This window comes from Schistocerca nitens, chromosome 4 (genome assembly GCF_023898315.1).
Source record: "Schistocerca nitens isolate TAMUIC-IGC-003100 chromosome 4, iqSchNite1.1, whole genome shotgun sequence".
NCBI classification, from domain to species: Eukaryota; Metazoa; Arthropoda; class Insecta; order Orthoptera; family Acrididae; genus Schistocerca; species Schistocerca nitens.
Window position 1 is genome coordinate 866,110,890 of NC_064617.1, and position 21,584 is coordinate 866,132,473.

At 42.4% G+C, this 21,584-nt stretch overlaps 1 protein-coding gene across 1 annotated transcript in view; it reads left to right on the forward strand.

Moving 5' to 3' along the window:
• LOC126251904 (proton-coupled amino acid transporter-like protein CG1139) overlaps nt 1-21,584 on the forward strand; it is a 179,162-nt gene that overhangs the window by 142,558 nt on the left and 15,020 nt on the right. The window contains exons 5-9 of the mRNA XM_049952630.1: nt 4,307-4,428; nt 6,927-7,011; nt 10,695-10,973; nt 14,871-15,046; nt 21,345-21,514. Coding sequence (XP_049808587.1) covers nt 4,307-4,428; nt 6,927-7,011; nt 10,695-10,973; nt 14,871-15,046; nt 21,345-21,514 — 832 coding nt within the window. The remainder of the gene's footprint in view (nt 1-4,306; nt 4,429-6,926; nt 7,012-10,694; nt 10,974-14,870; nt 15,047-21,344; nt 21,515-21,584) is intronic.

The following is a 21,584-nucleotide window of genomic DNA, read 5'->3' on the forward strand; positions in this document are numbered from 1 at the left end:
AATGAGACCTTTGGAGAAAAGAGAACTACTTGTATGAATATCAAGAGCTCAGATGGAAACCCAGTTCTAAGCAAAGAAGGGAAAGCAGAAAGGTGGAAGGAGTATATAGAGGGTCTATACAAGGGCGATGTATTTGAGGACAATATTATGGAAATGGAAGAGAATGTAGATGAAGATGAAATGGGAGATACGATACTGCGTGAAAAGTTTGACAGAGCACTGGGAGACCTAAGTCGAAACAAGGCTCCGGGAGTAGACAACATTCCATTAGAACTACTGACAGCATTGGGAGAGCCAGGCCAAACAAAACTCTACCATCTGGTGAGCAAGATTTATGAGACAGGCGAAATACCCTCAGACGTCAAGAAAGCAGGTGTTGACAGATGTGAAAATTACCGAACTATCAGTTTAATAAGCCACGGCTACGAAATACTAACAGGAATTCTTTACAGACGAATGGAAAAACTGGTAGAAGCCGACCTCAGGGAAGATCAGTTAGGATTCCGTAGAAATGTTGGAACACGTGAGGCAATACTGACCCTACGACTTATCTTAGAAAATAGATTAAGGACAGGCAAACCTACGTTTCTAGCATCTGTAGACCTAGAGAAAGCTTTTGCCAATGTTGACTCGAAAACTCTCTTTCAACTTCTGAAGGTGGCAAGGATAAAATACAGGGAGCTAAAGGCTATTTACAATTTGTACAGAAAGCAGATGGCACTTATAAGAGTCGAAGGGCATGAAAGGTAAGCAGTGGTTGGGAAGGGAGTGAGACAGGGTTGTAGCTTCTCCCCGATGTTATTCAATTTGTGTATTGATCAAGCAGTGAAGGAAACAAAAGAAAAATTCGGAGTAGGAATTAAAACCCATGGAGAAGAAATAAAAACTTTGAGGTTTGCCGATGACACTGTAATTCTGTCAGAGACAGCAAAGGACTTGGAAGAGCAGTTGAACGTAATGGACAGTGTCTTGAAAGGAGGATATAAGATGAACATTAACAAAAGTGAAACGAGGATAATGGAATGTAGTCGAATTAAGTCGGGTGATGCTGAGGGAATTAGATTAGGAAATGAGACACTTAAAGTAGTAAATGAGTTTTGCTATTTGGGGAGCAAAATAACTAATGACGGTCAAAGTAGAGAGGATATATAATGTAAGCTGGCAATGGCAAGGAAAGCGTTTCTCAGGAAGAGAAATTTGTTAATATGAGTATAGATTTAAGTGTCGGGAAGTATTTTCTGAAAGTATTTATATGGAGTGTAGCCATGTATGGAAGTGAAACGTGGACGATAAATAGTTTGGACAAGAAGAGAATAGATGCTTTCGAAATGTGGTGCTACAGAAGAATGCTGAAGATCAGGTAGGTAGATCACATAACTAATGAGGAGGTATTGAGTAGAATTGGGAGAAGAGAAATTTGTGGCACAACTTGACCAGAAGAAGGGATCGGTTTGTAGGGCATGTTCTGAGGCATCAAGGGATCACCAGTTTAGTACTGGAAGGCAGCGTGGAGAGTAAAAATCGTAGAGGGAGACCAAGAGATGAATACACTAAGCAGATTCAGAAGGATGTAGCTTGCAGTAGGTACTGGGAGATGAAGAAGCTTGCACAGGATGGAGTGGCATGGAGAGCTACATCAAACCAGTCTCTGGACTGAAGATCACAACAGCAACATGTTTTTAGAGGGTATCTTACACCATTATTCCTGCAAAACGGTGGCATATTCAGTTGTCGATGATGGAGATAGATAGCGATCAAGCACCCTTCTTTCCAAACTAAACCACAAAATCGTTTCCATACAACGATGATGTCGGCGAATGACATAAGAACAATTGTTGTGACATTTCATAATGTTTACGTGCACAACTATTGAGATAACTTTGTTATTCAAAGAGTTTTCAAGTAACACAGAAACAACTGACTTTCATATTCTGAGTTTGAAATATGTATAACTACTGAGAGCTCTAAGATACAATTGGAGCGTTGTTTGGACTTATACAAAGTAAATCAGAGGTGACCGAGAAGCTTTCAGAGGTTGTTCAGCGATATCTTCTGAGTATTTTGGTATAAGGGATTCACGGTTTAGGGCAGCTCTTCACAGAGCAATAATGTAATTATGATTTACTAGGGTTGTTACCACAGTCACCCCTTTTACTCTAAAAATACCTACACAACAGTGAAGAAGCATGTAATAAGCAATAACCAAAACGTACACCACACAATATAGAGAAATGCAGTATCCTCGGAAGAAACGCGTATGCTTTTATCACGGTATACTCAGTCTTTTGTGTCAGTGTGTAGTACAACACGTAACAAATCCAGAACTGTTGCCTTACAGGCACTGTTTAAAATTTCGACCGCAAAGATAACGACAGAGCATACAGCGGCTCACCATCGACTGTCTTATACGCTCAAGAATTACAGGAATTTGACGTCCCACTTCATTGGCAGCGATAATCCTAGTAACCAGGTCCGTGCGAGCATCGACCAATCTTATACATTAGCCTCTCCACATGTCTCCAAAAGAAGAAGTCCATTGATATCTTGTCTCGTGACTGAGCTGGACATGGGACAGGAGTACTGTCCAATTCACTGCCGTCCAGTGTGTAGTCCAATCTGGTCCTTAACATCGAATGCAAAGTGTGCCGGAGCCCCACTGTGTTGCAATCACGTAAGCCGACGAACTCTCAGCGGCACATCTTCTAGGAAGTGTGAGAGGTCATGTTGGAGGAACATTTTGTACACGACTGAGTTCAGGGTACCAGGAAGCAGGTTCTTGATCTTTATTTGTATGGCTAGGGCCCCCCGTCTGGTAGACCGTTCGCCGGGTGCCGGTCTTTCAATCTGACGCCACTTCGGCGACCTGCAGTCGATAAGGATGATAGTATGATGATGAGGACAGCACAACACCCAGTCCCAGGGCGGAGAAAATACCCCGACACAGCCGGGAATCGAACTCGGGCCCAGAGGATTGACAATCCGTCACGCTGACCAGTCAGCTACCGGGGCGGAGAGGAAGCAGGTAATGTCTGATCACAAAATTGTTGACTGCAAACATCTGTTGATAAGATCGACATTGCTCTACGAACCAAACTGCAAACGTCACTCGAAATGGTAAGTACGATAGCTGTGGCGATTGCGCCTGCTGTGAGTGATAGCAATTGTTGTGCCGTATCTGATGACAGCACTGCCGACGGAAAATTAAAGCTCCATCTTCCTTCCTTCCTTCTTTTGCTCATGCACGACTCTCAAAGCATTTGATTGGCTTGTGTCCAGAGCTCGTGCAACGCTCCGACTACGAGAGTTAGGATTGTCACCGATTGCATGTAACACATCTTGTTCCGTATCTGGTGCGCTAGCATACCTCACAAATCCAATAGCTTCCATTCTAACACGGAAGGATAGGGTTTGCAGTTGACGCCAATGTAGAGATGCAAAAGTGCTGTGATGTGTCTGCCGTCGGTGCGGGAAGATGTCAAGCAAAGCTTCGCTATTATATCCTTCCATGGATTCAGTGAAGTCACACACGGGATGCATATCGGCCGACTCTTCGCCAGCAAACCTATCCGTAGTACTGCTGTGTGTCAATGTTAGCGCACAACTAACTCTGCCGGAAGACAACAAACTAGACAGCAGCGGACAGTTCCGAATGCAAGCTTCAAGGAACAAGTTCAAACGGGTACTACTGCTTTCAACAGCGGGAACCGTGAGAGAATATAAACACTCGTACGGAGCATACCCTCGGCATTTGCACTGACGTCCACTATTTTCAGTTCAGTGCAGATACTAAGCTAATTGCAGCAAAACCCAAAAGAAATGCAATACCTCTATGAAGATCCGCCACAGACCGTGCGTCCCTTATACCAAAATACTCGCCGGCCGCGGTGGTCTCGCGGTTCTAGGCGCTCAGTCCGGAACCGCGCGACTGCTACGTTCGCAGGTTCGAATCCTGCCTCGGGCATGGATGTGTGTGATGTCCTTAGGTTAGTTAGGTTTAAGTAGTTCTAAGTTCTAGGGGACTGATGACCACAGATGTTAAGTCCCATAGGGCTCAGAGCCATTTCTGAACCAAAATACTCTGATGTTATTGCTGAACAACCTCTGAAACTTTGTCGATGGAGTTCTGATTTAGGCTTTGATTTTGGAGGGAGAACATTTCACAAGGACGATCTTCTGGAATGTTTTCAAGTTTCAAAAAACAAGTGAATGAACGTTTGTCTATATAATTTCTAAGATTACAATTTAAACGTTTTAGATTGAGCTGGTAATCTCACACACTAAAACCAGTGTGGCTGTGTTGTTGCAGGTGCGGTCGTCCCACATCGTGTGCCGAAGGGCTCGTGTGCCCGTGCTGGGCTTCGCGGAGACGGCAGAATACGCCTTCCTGTATGGGCCGGGTCGTCTGAAAGTGTGGGCGCCCTTCTCCAAGTGAGTCTCCATGTCTACAATATTTTTGATAGTCACAGATCGCACGAGCCGCAGCCAAGCGTAAGTGAGGGTGTTTGTTTTAACTTGAGGCAACCAAATATCTCGAAAACGACGCGTCGTACGAAAAAAATGTTTTACCTCAAAAGACAATACTGCCAAAGGAGACATTAGTCTGTGCTACGATTGGTCACCTCGTAACCATCCTTCCTGGTGGGTCAACTTTGTATTTCCAACTGCGGACCCCCCCCCCCCCACCCATTCCTACTGCAATTTGAATTCTACACCGAAAAACCATAGCTTCCCATTGGTGGTAGATGGCGCTGCAATCCACAGATATAAAGTGTACCTGTTTTTGTAATTAATAATCGAAGCAATTGATTCTACATTTCATTTACGATGTAAATATTAACCTTTGTGTTCTAACGTGTATAGTCATGTTCACACGTTACTTGAGTGTTGCGAATCTGAATGTACAGTACAAATACACTGAAACGCCAAAGAAACTGGTATAGGCATGCGTATTCAAATATAGAGTTGTGTAAACAGGCAGAATACAGCGCTGCGGTCGGTAACGCCTGTACAAGACATTATCAGATCGATTACTGCTGATACAGTGGCAGGTTGTCGTCGGCGCATGAGCGATGGGACACAGCATCTCCGAGGTAGCGACGAAGTGGGGATTTTCCCGTACGACCATTTCATGGGTGTATCGTGAATATCAGGAATCCGATAAAACATCAAATCTCCGACATCACTGCGGCCAGAAGAAAATCCTGCAAGAACTGGACCAACGACGACTGAAGAGAGTCGTTCAACATGACAGAAGTGCAATTCGTCGCGCAAATTGCTGCAGATTTCAATGCTGGGCCATTAAAAAGTGTTAGCGTGCCAACCATTCAACGAAACATCATCGATATAGGCTTTCGGAGCCGAAGGCCCTCTCGTGTACCCTTGATGACTGCACAACACGAAGCTTTACGGATTGCCTGGGCCCGTCGACACCGACATTGGACTGTTAATGACGGGAAACAAACTGCGTAGTGGGACAAGTCTTGTTTTCAATTTAGTCGAGCGAAAGTACGTGCATGTCAGCAGGAGACTGGTGCAAGCTACTTGACAAACTTTTAATGGTGTGGACGTGTGCAGTTGTAGTGATACGAGCCCTTGAAACGTCTAGATACCACTCTGACAGGTGACACGTTCGAAGCATCCTGTCTTGTCCATTGTGCATTTCGACGGACTTGGGCAATTCCAGCAGGACAGTACGGCACTCCCACATGTCTAAAATTGCTACAGAGTGGCTCCAGGACCACTCTTCTAAGTTTAAACACTTCCGCTGGCCACAAAACTCCCCACACATTAACATTATTGAGCATATCTGTGATGTCTTGCAACGTGCTGTACAGAAGAGATCCCCACCCCCTCGTACTCTTACCGATATATGGACAGCGCTGCAAGATTCATGGTGTCATTTCCCTGCAGCACTACTTCAGACATTAGTCGAGTCCATAACACGTCGTGCTGCGGCATTTCTGCATGCTCACGGGGGCCCTACACGATATTAGGTAGGTACCAGTTTCTTTGGCTCTTTAATGTACTCGTATTACATCGTCATTGGTTGTGGATCACGCTAAAGGTGGTTTCTGACGAGACTCTGGAACGGCTAATCATAGTGCACTGCATAATCAGATTTGCAACACTAAAGTAAATTTAGAACAGAAATATCAACCGTCAGAACACAAAGTTTTACAATTAGATCGTAAATGAAATGTACAATCGAATACTTCGCTGGTTCGTACTTGCAGAAACAGGCACATTTTGTATCTGTCGATTACATCATCATCTGCTACGAATGACAAATAATGGTTTGAGTAAACCGTACGTATTTCTTGGCGTAGAATCAGAATATGCAATAAAATTCACTAAGAAGTTTCCATTCTGTCTGAAGAGGTTCTGGTGAAAAACGATACTAGCTACTGCGACATTTATGTGTCATAAGACATTTGAGACAATATTATTGCTTTATGGCAGCCAGACTCGAACACAGACTGCAATTTTAAATCGTATCTCGCGCAGATTGGCAGTTCTGTTGGTAGGGAGCCACTATATATATTAACATGACTGAACTAGATTCGCAATAAGAAGGCAGTACGGTTGAGTTTTAAAAGTAAAAATTTCTCCGTCGAGAGAAAGTAATTCACACATGACTTTAACTTACATTTTAGTGAAAATTTTATTTCTGGCCTTGAAATCATCCTGTCATGAATATTTACCTATTATTTAATATACTGATGTGTATATATAAATTAATTGATAATTAATTAAAATGACGGCCTAACGACAATAAGAATGTGAAAAAGGAAAATTTAGTGTTTATCAAACGACATATACTGGCGTGGAGTGCGCGGACTGGGACGTGCGTGTCCACCATTGGCGCATCGCCAGACGAATTACAGTGGAAATTCTCTCCCCTGACCACTAATCCCTTCTCGTTGCAGGACGTTCGTCAACTTGGCGCTGGTTATCACCTACTACAGCGCATGCTGCGTCTACGTCATCTTCGTTTCTACCAGTATTAAGCAGGTCAGTTCCTACGGCTCTCGCTTAGTGGCTGCGAGTCATGAAATTCATTCCTTCCACAGCAGTGACAGTCTGTGATCAATAGTTCACACCACCCATTGCTGTTCTAAATCTTCATCTACCCGTATAATTGAAAGCCATTGTGCGTTGTACGGTGGAGGGTACATCGTCAATCTGTAATCATCTCCTCTCCTTCCCCTTGCCTCCTCCTTTCTTATTTCATCGGTGAATGGTAAGTAAGAAGGAAGTCCTTTGGTGCCCAAATTTTCTACTTTTACGGTTCGCGGTGCACAACGCCTTACTTTATCGACTTCTGCTGCTGTCTCACACTGACTCAATACGACATTGATGCCGGTCGCGGTAACCGAGCAGTTCTAGGCGCTTCAGTCCGGAACCGTACGACTGCTACGGTCGCAGGTTTGAATCCTGCCTCGGGCATGCATGGATGTGTGATGTCCTTAGGTTAGTTAGGTTTAAGTAGGTCTAAGTTCTAGGGGACTGATGACCTCAGATGTTAAGTCCCATAGTGCGCAGAGCCATTTGAACCATTTTATGACATTGATGAATCACGCAGTTCTTTATTAGCTATAGGTTCCGCCTTTTAAGTAAAACACAGTTTTCCGTTGTTATCCAAACACGTTTCGGTACCTCTGTGCCACCAGAAGTGTGGTTTGTTTATCGAAAAACTGTGAAAAGTGAAGATATTTTAGATTGTAACTGATCTAATAAAATGAGACCTAAAGATAGTTTTTGTTCGATTTTGTTCATAGCTTGTTTTTACATTATGCAGTTTTGCAGAACCATCTGTATGATGTACTATACTGATAGCTTGTCATCTACAAACCAAACAATATAAATGCGAATATCATCAGTGAGTTAAAAGATTCCTTGATTTTTAAAAACGTGATTTTGATGTGGGAAAATGTTTTACTTGCATATTTGTTATTACTCACGTTTTGTTGTGACAGATCCTTCTTCTTTCGTCGTTCATTTGTTCCTAAGAGAGTTTGGCGCCGAAGTCGAATTTTGTTTACTATTATCTCTCCTATTCTCTCTGTGTTTTATGTGTGTGTGTGTGTGTGTGTGTGTGTGTGTGTGTGTGTGTGTGTGTGTGTGTGGGTCTGTGTGTGCTGCCTTTTCTGTAAAGTTCCTTTAATTTGCTAAATAATGTGCCTTTACAGAGTATAGTGTACTCACTTAAAACTTGTTTGCCTTCTGCTATTACCTTCTGTATGTACAAGTTTTCTTCTATTGTTCACTAGTGGAGTAGGATGCGCCTGGATTTCAGAATTTTTGAACGTTTTGCTGTTGTAGTTGGATGGTGGCTGTGGACTATAAGGAGGTCAGAATATGTGCTACGGGTGCTGTTACTTTTTAGGGCTGTCAGGTATATCTTTTTTGAAAATTCCTGTATGTTCGACCTATGTCTATTGATAGGCAAGTGTTACATGTGAGTTCATATATTTCTGATCTGTTGAATTTACCTGTGGGTTTCTCCTATGGTCTGAGTTTTTCTTTTCTGTCCTGTATCCTGTCTGAAGTCTCTCTTTCTTCAATATGCTGCCTATTTGCGGACAGTTTTTCTATTGTAGGTGATACGTGTAATTTTGTTATATGTGTGTTTTGCAGTCTTGTGTCTTGCATGGGGCCATTGTTTGTGTATTGTGTTGTTTTGTGTTGTGTAAGTTTTTGTACGTGTGGTGCGTTTGTTCCCTTTCCGTTTACAAATTTGTGGGTTTAATTTCTCTATCATATAGGTCTTGTAACGATTTTCCACTGCTATTTAGGTGTTCTGATCAATCTGTAGAACATGTATCTGAAGCTTGCTTGCTTGTATGCCAACGGGTGGTTCGACATATTGTGAATGGTGGTGCTCGTGGCTGTCGATTTTCTTAATGTTGTAAAGTCGGGTGTTGTTTGTTTTTCGAATGGTGAAATTCAGAAAATTTAGCGTTTTGTTCGTTTCTGTTTCTAAATTAGAGGGAATTTTTGGGTGTAAGTTGTTTATTTCATTGTTTATCTGTTCTCTCTCTCTCTCTCTCTCTCTCTCTCTCTCTCTCTCTGTGTGTGTGTGTGTGTGTGTGTGTGTATGGATTCATCAAGCAGGCATATTTTGTCGTCGACGTAACGGTGCCAGCATATAACTTCGTCGTTTTTTGGTTTTATTATGTGTGTAAAGACCTTTTTCTCTAAGTTGTTGATGAATATGTTGGCTAGGAGGCCACTAATTGGTGAGCCCATCGGCAATCCTTCACGTTCTAAGTAAAATATTTTTTGGAGAATAAACTAATTTCATACTGTTTTGGTGTTGAGTATGGTTGCTATTTCATTAATGTGTGACCCTGCTATGTTTCCTTGTTGTTTTAGTCTTTGTATGATAATGTTGATTGTTTCATTTATTGGAGTGCAGCTGTTCAGTTCTACTTTGAATAGATTCTATCTCTTTAATTTGTCGAATTGGGTAACTGTGCCATACCAAAACACAATACTCAACCACGTGTCCCGTTTGTGAATTACATCTTCCTTCCAAACAGCTTAAATCAGCTGTGAGTCACACTCTCTGATGTCGAAAGTAACCGTCGATCGTACAGACGGTGTCGGATCTATTTTTTATTACTATTTAATGACAACAACAATGTGAAAATAAAAATTTAGTGTCTATGAAATAGCATGTGTTGGCCTGCAGTGCACTTATTTATATTTTGGGTCAGGTACTAATAAATTTGTCTCTCCGCATTTCGTATCATCTCCTGCCGGAGGTTCGAGTCCTCCCTCGGGAATGGGTGTGTGTGTTGTCCTTAGCATAAGTTAGTTTAAGTAGTGTGTAAGTCTAGGGGCCGATGACCTCAGCAGTTTGGTCCCTTAGTAATTCACACACAACAACGCCATCGTCTGCGAACTTACAGCCAGCGTTACAAACGTCAAACCTCAGTTCATTTGTACACTGCCTAACAAAAAAATGTGAAGTATCCAGAAGACACGGTCAGATTTAAGTGTAACTTCAAGCTGGTACGTAAGTGTTTCAAATGGTTCAAATGGCTCTGAGCACTATGGGACTTAACACCTGAGGTCGTCAGTCCCCTAGAACCTAGAACTACTAAAACCTAACTAACCTAAGGACATAACACACGTCCATGCCCCAGGCAGGATTCGAACCTGCGACCGTAGCGGTCGCGCGGTTCCAGACTGAAGCGCCTAGAACCGCTCGGCCACATCAGCCGGCGGTACATAAGTGATTAGAATTCCAGTTCTCTGTAACAGGTAGAATGGCCAACAAGTGCATTTGTGTTGTTCGTCTTTAATGTTGTTACCATTCCTGGTAGGGTATATAAGGGTAATAAACTGCGTCAGATGTTGAGTGATAAATGTGGAGATGCCGCGTACTGCTGTAAGAGCGTTATCAGCACCTCAACAGTTTGGAAGGGACCTCATTGTGGGTCTCCTGTCATATCGTACATTAACCAGAGTTGTGGGACATTCAGGATGTGACAGTGGCCCGACGTTGGACTACACGTGTGTGTAAGGGCAAACATTCTCGTCTTGAAGGTTCCAGTCGACCACGTCTACCACAAGGGAGGCTCGTTGCGTTGTTGTTCCTATATTCTTAACCAGATGGCAGTAGTTGCGCGCCTTGTTCCTGCTACCGCTCGTGGCCAACTGCACTGATGCTCCGTCCCTTCACACAGGTGTGCGACGTGCTGTTCCCGTGGGCTATCCTGGACGTGCGCATCTACATTGCCATGACGCTGCTGCCGCTCGTGCCCAGCTGCCTGGTGCGCAACCTCAAGTTCCTGGTGCCCTTCTCGACGGCCGCCAACCTGTTCATCGTGGTTGGCTTCGGCTGCACGCTCTACTACATGTTCCGCGACATGCAGGATCCCGGGCAGCTGCCGCTGAACGAAGACATCGGCCGTTTCCCACTCTTCTTCAGTACAGTCGTCTTCGCCATGGAAGGAATAGGAGTGGTAAGTCCACATCTACACGTGCAGTGGCGCGTGGCTCAGGGTATGCGTTATACAAAATTCATCTCCTTCCTGACCACCTGACCAGCCTGTTTCTGATGATGCGTAGGAAGAAAATTCGTAGCTACTTCTCTGATATGCTTCAGTTGCCCCCTTTTTACCATTGTCGTCGATACTGTGACGTCCCTTCCCTCCTTCTTCACTCGCCGGGAGGAGACGCGACTCGTAACGATGTTCGTCCCCGTCGGTATGACGTGGAACAGCACCGTAACTCTCGTAAGAACGCAACTCCTCGCGTGATTTAGAAATATTCTGTTATCTGTCCGCAACAGTCTGCTCCGCTTGTGCGAACTGGGAAACTGCAATCGCTTATTTTTATTTTTATGCCCGGTTAGTTCCGTGATGATTTCATCATTACGGTCGTTTTTCACATCATACATGCGAGGATGAAATTTTGCTGTCTACTATTCCGTTGCTATGCCGTTACCACGTCAAGTTATTAACAACGGTCCGACGTAACTCCAGAGATAACTTACGTTGGAGTAAATGTTTTTTAATACGCCGTAATACTGATTTAAACTAATCACTTTTCACTGTCCATTATTCGTGTACTCACTTAGTCACTTAAAATGTTTAAAGAGTCAATCAACTTGCATTGATACACATTGTATTGTCCGTTTTATGAGTTAGGTGACACGTAAGATTTGACTCAGATTTTATTGTTCTTTCTGTAATTAATTGTTTGTCCCTACAATACACGCACACCGATATATCATTCAAGATTAACTTCTGTTCAGTTTAGTAATCGTGACACTGACGACAACTTTTGACTAGTCGGCGTACTTGTCTTTATTCGTGTCTTCGTTTTATTGTGTCCTACTCAAGACGCGGATTGTTTTTCTGTCGTTGATCCATTGCTCTCAAGGTTTGTAACTGTTTATCACTACGAAGGCTAAGTCCGAAAAACCAATATCACTCAACTGAAGTCTAACACTCGTCTTACTATACCGTCGCGTTGGGAACGGTAAAGATTAACTTCCACCAGTCAAATGACTGAGCAATACTTCAGTCTCTACGTCACGAATTATAAAACTTCCAAAACTGAAATAATCTAATTGCGTTTGCGTCCAGAAAACTATAGCACAGGTACTCTAGAGTGACTCAAGAGCAATCAACTAACTGAACATTTCCATATCCGTGTTGCATTGTAGGCGCATTGAATTTCCTTTTCGATGCAGCTACAACTCTCTACCATGGTAAATGTTATCTTTGACTGAATTACTTTCTTCGATTTAACCTTCGTTCATATGATTTTGAATTTATTCTATACATGTTTGATAAACAATCTATGTTAATCCTTTCATCTCACCTTTTTGTATGCTATTCTCAGTATTTGAATGATATAGGTGTTAATCAAAGTATTACCAGTGTAGATTTTCTCGTCAATAGTTGCCGTCACTGTAAAGATGACTCACTTCCCTACTTTAAGTTTCCACAAAGTTTGTTAATTCGGGTTTTCTCTTTGGGGCGTTACATTACCTAATATGCTGGAGCAAGTAGTACGTGTCTTGACTCTTCCCGAAAGTGGACCCTCCTAAATTTGTGATTATATCTCTCCATGGTCCCTCCTCTTGTGCTGCCTTTTCTTGTAATCCACTCAATGTTTTTATCACTCTCAAAGTGGCTAAATGAATCCATGCTGCAGGTTACACATCTTCTTTAGATCGTCTCTATATACTCCATTACCGCAACTTGGTAAGAGTTTAAGACTAACACCGGGGAATTTATCGACTGGTGGTTTTCCAAGTACTCTCTCTAATGAGGTGGTGGCTGAGTAGGTAATTGACAGACTAGACATCCAGATGTCTGTGTTTTAATCACCAGTCATTTCCAAGATTTTATCAGTCCCGTATAGCTCATTATAGCTTCATCAGTCATTTGTTAATGTGCAAAATGTCGAGTAGGCCCGCTGTTCAGAGTGTACAGGACCAGTAGGATCGTGCCTAGAGAAGCACTGCGGTGTTTTTATTGGGGTTCAGGAGAGCTTTACTTGTTTTATGATCCTTCCAGTAAATTTGCCCTATCTCTTCTACATAGCTAAATTTAAGTGGTAGTGTCATACTGAATCGATCTGGACAGTTCCTCCTGGGTACCTGACGATAACAACTCCTTCCTGTGACCTACAATCAACTGCGTAGTCGAATAATATTCGACATTAGCATATATTTACGCGTTTAACATTATTTGTGTCGCTAAAGACACCTCCACTGTTGGTTTATTGTTCTATCAACAAGAACGGTCGTTGCACCACTACCTGAAATTGCCGCTAGGCCTCAGAAAAGGAAAAGTTCCATTATTCGCTGTAAGTGATTTCGTGTAGAAGGCAATTAAAACCGCGCCAGGAGGAGGACCTTATACCGACTCGCCGCAGATGTACACGATAATCTTTCCTGCATATACTTAGTTATCCAATCACGAACAAGTTCACGATGTACTTGCTCATTTATGAAACGCGTCGCTCATGAATATTCAGTATCTGAAACGGCAGTGGTGTTCGCGCCATTCACGAATTTACTTGACTTTGCCGCACATTTGGGCAACGTATGCAGCAATAGAAACACTTTTTTACCTAGCTAGTGAGTTAATGGTAGCGACAGTTTAAGATCACAAGTTTAAAAACGAACTGAAGCTCCACAGACTAAAATTAAAATAACTAAAATGGCGTGTGCCTGTTTACTTCAGTTATTGGATTAAACATAGAGTATGGTTTTCTGTTGTTGTTGTTGGTGTTGTAGGCTTCGGCCTGAAGACAGGTTTGGTGCTGCTGTCTGCGGTATTCTATTCAATGTAAGCCTCCTCTTCTCTGCGTAACTGTTGCAACCTACTTCCATTTCAACGTGTTTACTGTATTCGGAGCTTAGCCTCCCTCAAGAAATCCCTCTGCATTATTTGATTTAATTCGGCTGTACTTTCTTTTATTTTTATTGATGTTAATTTTGTAAATACTTATGAAGCTACTTCACATTCCGTTTAACTGCTCTTCTAAGTATTTTGTCACCTGTGGAAGAATTAAAATCTCATCAATAATATGTTCATTACTTTTCCCTCAACTTTAACTCTATTTTCAAATTCCTGTGTGTTTTTTTATATTTGTTTTATGCACTTTGGGACAGGCTACAACAATGTCACACACTTTTCTCAACTTAATGATTCTCTCTCATGTCATTTTTTATTATTAGATCTGTAATTTGGGCGCCGTGCAAACTGTAGATAAGCTGATGCTTCGTATATTCCATCTGTCCATCTATGATAACTTTAGTATTTCAAAGAGTATACCACAGTGAAGATTGACGAAGTATTATTCTTAATCTAGAAGTGTTATAAATCTTGTTTTGGCTTCTGCCAAATTTTAAGAACAAGTAAATATATTTGAAAAATGGCCACATTTTGCAACAATTACTGGAAAAAATGTATAACTTTTGGAAACAAAAACGAAGATGGAAAATTACTACATTATGACCTATGTGTATACATTTTAGAAGTTTTTTTATTGTCATATTTTTGCTTGATGATGAGGTCATAGCTCGAAATTTGTTGTATTACTAACAATTTAATGGAGTTAACAAAGTATCGTGAGTGATGGGGTTCTCCGAAGGACCCATTTATAAAGTTTAACAAACAGCCACGGTCAAATAACAGGGAATATAACTTTAGAAAATTAATATGTGTGAACTTCGTTTGACTGATGGTGACAGCTTCTCCAAAATATTCAAACGAAACTTGGTAATATTTCACCGTCACTAAGGTTGAGTTATTGTATTGTGAGAGTCAGGGCTTGCTGCTGTTCTCGGCACTTCAGCACACGACGAAGAGATTGACAGCGCTCTGGTGCGGTTGCAGGTGATGCCGGTGGAGAACACGATGAAACACCCACAGCACTTCCTGGGCTGCCGAGGCGTTCTCACCATCGCCATGACCATCGTCATCTTGCTGTACGCCTTCATCGGCTTCTTCGGCTACCTCGCCTACGGTGAAGGTACCTTAGGCAGCGTCACCCTCAACCTCCCCCAAGAACCGTTAGTATATCTTCGTCTCATGCAGACGTATTATTTAGCTGTATTGTTTAGTCTGAACTGGGGTGCTGCTAAGTTGGGGTGCTGCTAAGTTGGGTTGCCACAGATACCTGTTATGCGCCCTTTGCTTTTCTTAATATATGTATATTATGTATTACTAAAATGACACGTGTTACAAAACTTCAATAATCGAGTGTAATACAAATGACGTGGCTTATAGGGCAATAGATATCATTAAGGGGGGGGGGGACGTTGATGAAAAACACACACTATTTCAAAAATGAACCAAAACCACAGTTTTGGAGATATGGCAATGAAATTTTGTACCACGCTTTACATGAAAGTAACACATTTACATATAATATCCTTTGATTATATATATTCAACTTTTTTAAATGAAATCTGAAGTTTTATTTTCAAAAACTAATGTGTGTTCCTTTTTCTCAGAAAGTATTCAAGAGATTTCTACGAACATTTCTCAGTTCATATCTTTATATGTTGTAAGCTTCTCTCAAGAGATTTTTGGAATGGTCAAATAGGAGAATTTCATAATTTTTATTTATAATTGCACAAGTACAATTTTAAATTCGTGCAAAATCCAAGCACTTTGCCCCATATCTCAGCTTTATGTCTTGAGTAAAATTTCCTATCTTGAAGCCCACTCTTTCTAATACCTTCATCCTCCCGACGTTTCCATCATTAAATACAACAACTGCATCATAAGTTGCAATTCTGATAGCTGTAGCAGATGCAAATATTTTTTTAGGGTATCGTTTTCATATCAGTGAATTTAGAGACTCATTTGGAGTTTGGGTTTTGCGATGAACACACTTTTTGAGAAGTGCAGGAGATGCCAGAAACCTGTAAGTGGGTTTCACAGCCTTCTAGATGTATCCCGCGCACGTTTGATTGAAAGTAAAACACAGAATCGTTGTTCACTGAGCTGGTATTGAAGTGCTGCTTCAAAACGTGGGCGTGGCAGGGAGGCCGCGTCACACTTTTAAGTAATTTTCAGGCACTTCGGATGCGATTTTTACGTTGAAACTTTTGGAACTTATTGTCCATGAGTCATATAAATCGAAAATTGACATTTTTGGTCAATTTCGTCGAGGTCCCCCCTTAACACGTGGCTTACAGAAAAATGAATGATGTAATTTCTGACAAGGGACTCATGCAGAAAGGAAATTTTATTGCCTCTATATGATTAAATAGACAGTAAATTTGAAAATTTTGAGTACTTAGAACTAAAGATAGATCAAAAGCCCTCTTGGTAATACCGCATTTATAATCTTGTGCAGAAACTCAATCCTGCTATATTCTCTATTAGAATATCTTCCACCGACTGTGGTAGCTTGTTTAGTTTATGCAGGGTGAATCACTTAAGACTTGGAAAGTGCTATTGATGTGCGGTTTGCACAGCATGGATTGATAGTCAGGGGCTCGCATTGCTAGCCAATCAACAGATTATAATAATAGAGAGTGTATTTTTTGTGCAAACATAGACTTTTTTAAAGGGCACTACGCCTATTGACATTAATAGACTAAAAGTAGGGTAAATTAAAGTATCAGTGGTGTTTGTTGCAGGATTTTAGTGACAGGCGTGTAAGAGAAACCGTATTTTGAAAAGTTCCCACACCGAATCTTGTACAATACCTGGGATAGCACATACTAAACAACAACAAGTGTGTACATTAATTATGTGGATTCTGATCAGTAACGAGACAACTGAGCATCACAGATTGTGTTCAGAATGACCATCGGCAGCGAAAATACATGCTCTCAGTCTGCTACGCAAAGACTGCTGCACATATGCTAACAATTCAGCGGAGATGTCTGAGCAGGCGCCAGTAATACGTCGTCGCACATCATCGGGTTACTATGCCCTTACAGATAGCGTCTTTCAGCTTTCTCCATAGGAAAAGTCTACAGGCCTCAAATCCGGGGTACGAGCCGGCCAAGGTACAGCACCTCTATGTCGATTCCAGCGATTTGTAAATAATTCGTGAAAACATACTGTAGTACTCCGTCCACTATGGGCTGGACAGCCGTCATTCTCCTAGTCTGCAGAGGAACGTCTTCTAGCATCCGTGGAAGATGGTCTGTTAAGAGGCTGCGATACTCTTGCGCTTTCAGTGTTCCGTCTATGAAAGACGGTCCTACGAGTTGAGGGTTCCCTATCCCACACTATTCGTTTACACTCCACGGATGCTGACGTTCCCCCTGACGAAGCCAACGGAATTGTCAACAGACCAGTAGTCATATTTCGGTGGTTTACCTGGCTATAATTGGTAAACCTGGCTTCATCAATAAACAAGACGCATGATATATCTGGAGTATCCTGTCTTAACACCCATGTACAGAAGTTAATATGATTCTCACAATCGTTTCCATGTTGCTCTTGATGGAGAGAGGTGTGTTAGGGATGGAACCTATGTCGATGGAAAATGCGCAGGACACTGGCCTGACTCATGCCACTCCCTCGTGCGATTGCGCGGGAGCTAACGCGCGGATCAGCTGCAACAGCAGCAAGAACACTAATTTCGCACTCTTCCGTCATTGCTCGTTCCATTCTGTTACGTTGTCTGCTTGTTGCACTACTACTTTCACGTAACTGGTTGAAGACATTGTTAAATAATTGCCGAGGTAGTTGACGTTTATTGGTGTATCTTGCCGCATGCACTGTACAAGAACGAACTGCTTTCTTCCTACACTCTTGGTACACCATGAGCATGTCGGCTTTTTGCATTGGTAAATCCCATCGTCCATTCACGACCTACTGCTTGCACTGTTACACACTAACTGATTAGCAAATCGCAGTGCAACTAAAGAATGTACACGCACACATCACAGCAAACATGACAGCATCGTACCTAGCAAACTGCACGGGTTGAATGGCACAAACGATTATTGGTGTGGAAACTTTTTAAAATATGGTCTCTCATAAACGATCCCAACGAACTCTAATTTACTCTACTTTTAGTTCGTTAATGTCAATAGGCATTGTTTCATTTACACAAAAATACGCTTTCTAAGTATTAGTACACTCTGTTCATTGGCTTTCAGTACGAGCTCCTGACTACCAATCCATTCTGTGAAAACCACACATCAATAGAACTTCCCATTTCTGCAATATTTGCGGTGCGTGATTTATTTTCACTCTATTATATACATATATCGTAACATCATACTGTTGGGGCAACTCTGTTTACTAACCAAAGGCGAAATATTGTTTGGTTTCTATACTTTCACTCTGTTACGTCCCATGGTACCATAGTTGGAGTAACTATTTACACTGACAAACAATATTCTTACCCCCAAAAAAGTAAAGTCAAAACGGCCTGCGTTGTCAGTTCAAAGAATTTGGTGAAGAGCCCTTGTTCAATGATTTCGGTATTATAAATTCACATTCTGTGTATACATACTCTATCACGAAGTTTGTGGTTAAAAATGTTATATAATCGCCGGCCGAAGTGGTCGAGCGGTTCTAGGCGCTGCAGTCTGGAACCGCGCGACTACTACGGTCGCAGGTTCGAATCCTGCCTCGGGCTAGGATGTGTGTGTTGTCCTTAGGTTAGTTAGATTTAAGTAGTTCTACGTTCTAGGGGACTGATGACCTCAGAAGTTAAGTCACATAGTGCTCAGAGCCATTTGAAGCCATTTGTTATATAATCAAAAAGATCCTGCAACATTCACTCAGTGCACACTAGATGGAAAAACAATTCGCATTTTGACAACATTTCATTTACGTCTGTATGGAAAGACCTGCACTGTTCTGTGGCTTTTATTTTCTGTAGGCTTCCGACAGAACTGAAAAGGCTAAGTAATGAATCACAGATTTGAAAATCTAAGTTGATAAGCTTTGTTGTGGCTCACGCCTATTGTTGTGTACATTTAGCTCCTCACAGTAGCTCAGAGGCCTACTGTGTCACATGCTACTTTTTTTTTGTTTTCTTCCGACCTTCCTGTGAATTATTCAGTTGGATGGTCAAGAGTCATGCTGGGCCCCCACTGCCTTTAATAGCCATCTTGGTGTAGCTCAAAGCAACTGTTGACGTTTATTTTCCTCTGTGTTTGCGAATTAAATTAATTTCTTTAAAAAATTCGCCTCTGCAAAGCACTACGTATTTCTTTTTTCTGTTCATTACCTAAACTTGTTTCGACAGCTATGTATCAGCATTAGTGATTCTTGTTTCATTTCTGTAGAAAATATTATACGAATTTCGTGATTGGTTTTCTATTTTAGGTCTAAGAACTTTAACATGTGCAATTTTTTGACTAGTCACCTTCAGCTTCATAAATTCTACTCTGTAGGAATCAGCATGGGTTTCGAAAAAGACGATCGTGTGGAACCCAACTCGCGCTATTCGTCCATGAGACTCAGAGGGCCATAGACACGGGTAGATGCTGTGTTTCTTCCGCAAGGCGTTCGATACAGTTCCCCACAGTCGTTTAATGAACAAAGTAAGAACATATGGACTATCAGACCAATTGTGTGATTGGATTGAAGAGTTCCTAGATAACAGAACGCAGCATGTCATTCTCAATGGAGAGAAGTCTTCCGAAGTAAGAGTGATTTCAGGTATGCCGCAGGGGAGTGTCATAGGACCTTTGCTATTCACAATACACATAAATGACCTTGTGGATGACATCGGAAATTCACTGAGGCTTTTTGTGGATGATACTGTGGTATATCGAGAGGTTGTAGCAATGGAAAATTGTACTGAAGTGCAGGAGGATCTGCAGTGAATTGACGCATGGTGCAGGGAATGGCAATTGAATATCAACGTAGACAAGTGTAATGTGCTGCGAATATATAGAAAGAAAGATCCCTTATCATTTAGCTACAATATAGCAGGTCAGCAACTGGAAGCAGTTAATTCCATAAATTATCTGGGAGTACGCATTAGGAGTGATTTAAAATGGAATGATCATATAAAGTTGATCGTCGGTAAAGCAGATGCCAGACTGAGATTCATTGGCAGAATCCTAAGGAAATGCAATCTGAAAACAAAGGAAATAGGTTACAGTACGCTTGTTCGCCCACTGCTTGAATACTGCTCACTGGTGTGGGATCCGTACCAGATAGGGTTGATAGAAGAGATAGAGAAGATCCAACGGAGAGCAGCGCGCTTCGTTACAGGATCATTTAGTAATCGCGAAAGCGTTACGTAGATGACAGATAAACTCCAGTGGACGACTCTGCAGGAGAGACGCTCAGTAGCTCGGTACGGGCTTTTGTTGAAGTTTCGAGAACATACCTTCACCGAGGAGTCAAGTAGTATATTGCTCCCTCCCACGTATATCTCGCGAAGAGACCATGAGGATAAAATCAGAGAGATTAGAGCCCACACAGAGGCATACCGACAATCCTTACCACGAACAATACGAGACTGGAATAGAAGGGAGAACCGATAGAGGTACTCAGGGTATCCTCCGCCACACACCGTCAGGTGACGTGCGGGGTATGGATGTAGATGTAGATTCTGAAAATGCTATCACACGTTTTTCCTTAATCTTTTTCTAAATGTAGTTTCAGCTGAGCAGATGTCATGGTTTTTAGACATAAAATAGAAAACCAACCACGAATGTGATTTGTAAGTGCCGAAACGTGTTGGAGTAAAGAAAAGAAAAGAGAAATACATTATGTTTTTCCGAAGGTGTAGATTAAAAACGCAAATACTTTCAGTGTCTCGTAGAGTCCATGTTACGACGAGCATAGCTGTAATCATGGTAGAATGGGGTGACAAATGCTACTATTTACTTGCCTCTAATACAGTTCTTTCCTTTCCTGTCTGTGGCGGACATGAGGTCACGCATTTACCGCAACAGGCCAGAGAACGTAACCAGTGGATTCCAATAGCATTGAAACTTCCTGGCAGATTAAAACTGTGTGCCGGACCGAGACTCGAACTCGGGACCTTTGCCTTTCGCGGGCAAGTGCTCTACCAACTGAGCTACCCAAGCACGACTCGTGCCCCGTCCTCACAGCTTTACTTCTGCCAGTACCTCGTCTCCTACCTTCCAATCTTAACAGAAGCTCTTCTTCGAAACTTGCAGAACTAGCACTCCTGAAAGAGGGACGGGGCGTGAGTCGTGCTTGGGTAGCTCAGTTGGTAGAGCACTTGCCCGCGAAAGGCAAAGGTCCCGAGTTCGAGTCATGGTCCGGCACACAGTTTTAATCTGCCAGGAAGTTTCATATCAGCGCACACTCCGCTGCAGAGTGAAAATCTCATTCCAATAGCATTGTGTGACGATCCCGACGACGCTGCTGGCGCGTTCTGAAACGAGCGGCGTGTTGCAGACTGGGCCAGGCGGTGAAGATCCTGATCGGGCTGGCCATCATGTTCACGTACCCGCTGCAGTTCCACGTGGCCACGGAGATCGTGCTGAAGATGGTGGGCGACCGCGTGTCGCAGAAGCGCTGGAACTGCTTCGAGTACACTCTGCGCGTCTGTGTCGTCCTGCTCACAGGTGAGTGTGGGTACCTGCTGGCAGGTCGGCAAGGTGACGTCCTGACATCTGGGCTCTGCTCCGAAAACTG